Raw genomic sequence first — 3,234 nt, 5'->3', positions numbered from 1 at the left:
GTTTGGTCCAGTTGGTTCCGTTGGTCCAGTTGGTCCAGTTTGGTCCAGTTGGTTCCGTTGGTCCAGTTGGTTCAGCTGAACTTGAACCTTCAATAAATTTAAACTTGAATTTGTTCCAGTTTCACATGAATTATTTCCATCATGGCAGCTTTGAATGAACCCAGACATCTGATTGGTTCACCTCACTGCAGGCCAACCAATCAGGTTGCCGATAGCAGCGCTGGCCCCGCCCACCAGCTTAGAGGAATCCATCAATTATATGAAATAAACTAAATTATGTCTGAATTTCCGTCTGGTTCTGTCTGGTTCCGTCTGTGGTTCTGTCTGGTTCCGTCTGGTTCCGTCTAACCGGTCTGTGGTTCTGTGTGTCTCCGGTCTGCCCCAGAATCAGGGCGGGGTTCATCTGGACCCCGGTCCTGCAGTAAGTATCACTTCCTGCTGACCTCCTGCTGACCTCCTGCTGACCTCCTGCTGCTTCTTGTTTTGCTCGTTGCCGTCCTGCAGCTTCAGTTCCAGCATGGCTCTGATCCGATCCGGCCGTGCATGTCAGAACCTCCCTGACCCGGTTCTGTGCTGACGTGTCCTTCCGTCCCCCTGCAGCATGGACACCGACGGCACCATGACCATCGACTGGGACGAGTGGCGGGACTACCACCTGCTGCACCCGGCGGACAACATCCCCGAGATCATCCTGCACTGGAGGCACTCCACGGTAGCGCCGCGGCGACCGCCTGGCCGTTGCTAGGTTACCGGCGGGCCCGCCTGACGCCGCGCCCTCCTTCCACAGATCCTGGATGTCGGCGAGAGCATCGTCGTCCCCGACGAGTTCACCGCGGAGGAGAAGAAGACCGGCATGTGGTGGCGCCACCTGGTGGCCGGAGGAGGCGCCGGCGCCGTGTCCCGGACCTGCACGGCGCCGCTGGACCGGCTGAAGGTTCTGATGCAGGTGAGACGCCACAGGGGTCAGACTCGCTTTGATTCAGGGTCATGAATGTTCTTAAAGGGCCAGTACCGTGTTTTATCCCTCATCAGCCTGGAGCTTTTTCATGTTTGATCAATCCTTTAATCTCCATGGCAACGAGTCACCTGTGCAAAACGTCTGGGTGGGCCTAGCCCCGCCTTCGAGGCACAGCTCCTCCCCCGCTCAGCTCCTTCAGACTAGCCAGCAGCAATTAGCAAACAGCTGGTGGAATAGAGGGACGACTTCCTGGAGGCGGAGCTTCAGAAACACCAGCGGGTTTTAAAGAGACGGAGACATGTTGGATATCAGTACCTGTATTGATCAGTTGCTGATTATGAATAAGACGCAGCAAAGCTCCGCCCCCTCAGGTCCACGCCTCCAAAACCAACAGCATGCGCATCGGCAGCGGCTTCCTGCACATGATCCGCGAGGGCGGCGTGCGCTCGCTGTGGAGAGGAAACGGCATCAACGTCATCAAGATCGGTCCAGAGTCCGCCATCAAGTTCATGGCCTACGAGCAGGTGAGACCCGGGTCAGAACCGGGTCGTTCCTGCTGAGTGAATCTGATCTGCTGTCTCTCAGATTAAACGGCTCATCGGGAGCAACCAGGAGACGCTGGGAATGACGGAGAGGTTCGTGTCGGGATCTCTGGCTGGGGCGATCGCCCAGAGCAGCATCTACCCCATGGAGGTGAGGGGCGTCCTGCCGGTGCCAACATGGAGTTTCCTCCCTGAATGAGGAACTCCATGTTCCTCTTCCCAAACCCAGGAAACTTTAGACAGGATGGTGGAAAGTTGAGGGGAAGCATCTTTATGCTAATTCGTAAGAAAATTAGCATACATTTCTTATGTTAGCATATATGAATTATATGCTAATTCTTTTATGAATTAGCATATATGAATTGTATGCTAATTTGTAAGAGAATTAGCATATAGTTAATATATTAGAATATATAAATTATATGCTAATTCTGGCCGTTGCCAGAATTAGCATATAATTCATATATGCTAATTCTTCTATGAATTAGCATATATGAATTATATGCTAATTTGTAAGACAATTAGCATATAATTCTTTATGCCAGAACTTCCCAGAAACATTGTGGAACCTTAAGGAAAGTAACCAGCAGAAAGTTCCAAAAAAAGTTCTGGAATTTCTGGTACCTATTAAGTTCCTGGAAAGTTCCACCATGATGCCTTGCAGGCTCCTGGAAAAGGCCTGGTGAACCTTGGCTAGCTCCAGGAAAGTTCCAGGAAAGCAGGAGGTGTGTGGGCTGAGGGTGGAGGTCCGGTGTGACGTTTCCCCTGGACGCTTCGTGTCCCTCAGGTTCTGAAGACCCGGTTGGCCCTGCGGAAGACGGGTCAGTACTCTGGGATCCTGGACTGCGCCAAGCACATCCTGCGGAGCGAGGGCGTGGCGGCGTTCTACAAGGGCTACGTCCCCAACATGCTGGGCATCATCCCGTACGCCGGCATCGACCTGGCCGTCTACGAGGTGAGTGGACCGGCGCCGCGGGTCGGGCCGCCGCCGCCGCGGTTCTGCTGTCTGACCCGTTTCCTCTGCTCAGACCCTGAAGAACTCCTGGCTGCAGCGCTTCGCCACGGACAGCGCCGACCCGGGAGTCTTTGTGCTGCTGGCCTGTGGCACCACCTCCAGCACCTGTGGGCAGCTGGCCAGTTACCCGCTGGCGCTGGTCCGGACCCGGATGCAGGCGCAAGGTCCGTCCGATCAGAACCGCTCCTGTCCTGTAGAACTCCATGCTGTTGTCTGAGCTGCTGCTCCTGTAGGAACCAAACCGGTCCTGATTGGACCATCAGAACCGGCAGACACACAGGAAGTGACTCTGTTTGTTGAACTCTAGAGGTCGTCAACTCGGGGCTCAAGGTCATTTAGAGGTCAGGGGATTCACCCACTTTAGACCCTACAAGCAGCACTGAGACCCGACCGGATCAGAACCAGAACTGGACCCGGGCTGCAGCTGCAACTCCTGACTGAATCTAACAGAAATAATCTGTTGTAGCTCCATAAAGGTTCTGGTTCTGGACTGGTTGGGTCCAATAAAATGTTTGATCTAATCCCAGAAACCAGAAGGTTCCTCTGCTGAGCCGACCCGGTTCACTGACCCGAGTCGCTTCATGTCTCTGGTTCTGACTGAACAAATTAGAACGAAATGAAAAAACGGGAAGCAGCAACTCTGTGACGCGTTCGCTGTCCCTCTGTCTCTCTGTGATGCCTTCGCTGCCCCTCTGTGATGCGTTCGCTGCCCCTCTGTG

The 3,234-nt window shown here is 54.0% G+C and overlaps 1 protein-coding gene across 4 annotated transcripts in view; it reads left to right on the top strand.

Annotated features, from left to right (window-relative positions):
* Positions 1-3,234, top strand: part of slc25a25b (solute carrier family 25 member 25b) — a 13,495-nt gene that overhangs the window by 7,677 nt on the left and 2,584 nt on the right. For 2 of the 4 annotated variants that reach the window (XM_008424777.2, XM_008424780.2), the window contains exons 4-10: positions 386-421; positions 601-712; positions 788-946; positions 1,330-1,482; positions 1,544-1,651; positions 2,288-2,455; positions 2,529-2,679. In XM_008424777.2, the coding sequence (XP_008422999.1) occupies positions 386-421; positions 601-712; positions 788-946; positions 1,330-1,482; positions 1,544-1,651; positions 2,288-2,455; positions 2,529-2,679 (887 nt within the window). The remainder of the gene's footprint in view (positions 1-385; positions 422-600; positions 713-787; positions 947-1,329; positions 1,483-1,543; positions 1,652-2,287; positions 2,456-2,528; positions 2,680-3,234) is intronic. The other 2 variants (XM_008424778.2, XM_017307762.1) reach the window with 1 other exon arrangement.

Source organism: Poecilia reticulata, linkage group LG12 (assembly GCF_000633615.1).
Source record: "Poecilia reticulata strain Guanapo linkage group LG12, Guppy_female_1.0+MT, whole genome shotgun sequence".
NCBI lineage: Eukaryota > Metazoa > Chordata > Actinopteri > Cyprinodontiformes > Poeciliidae > Poecilia > Poecilia reticulata.
This window is presented reverse-complemented; position numbering and strand designations above follow the sequence as displayed.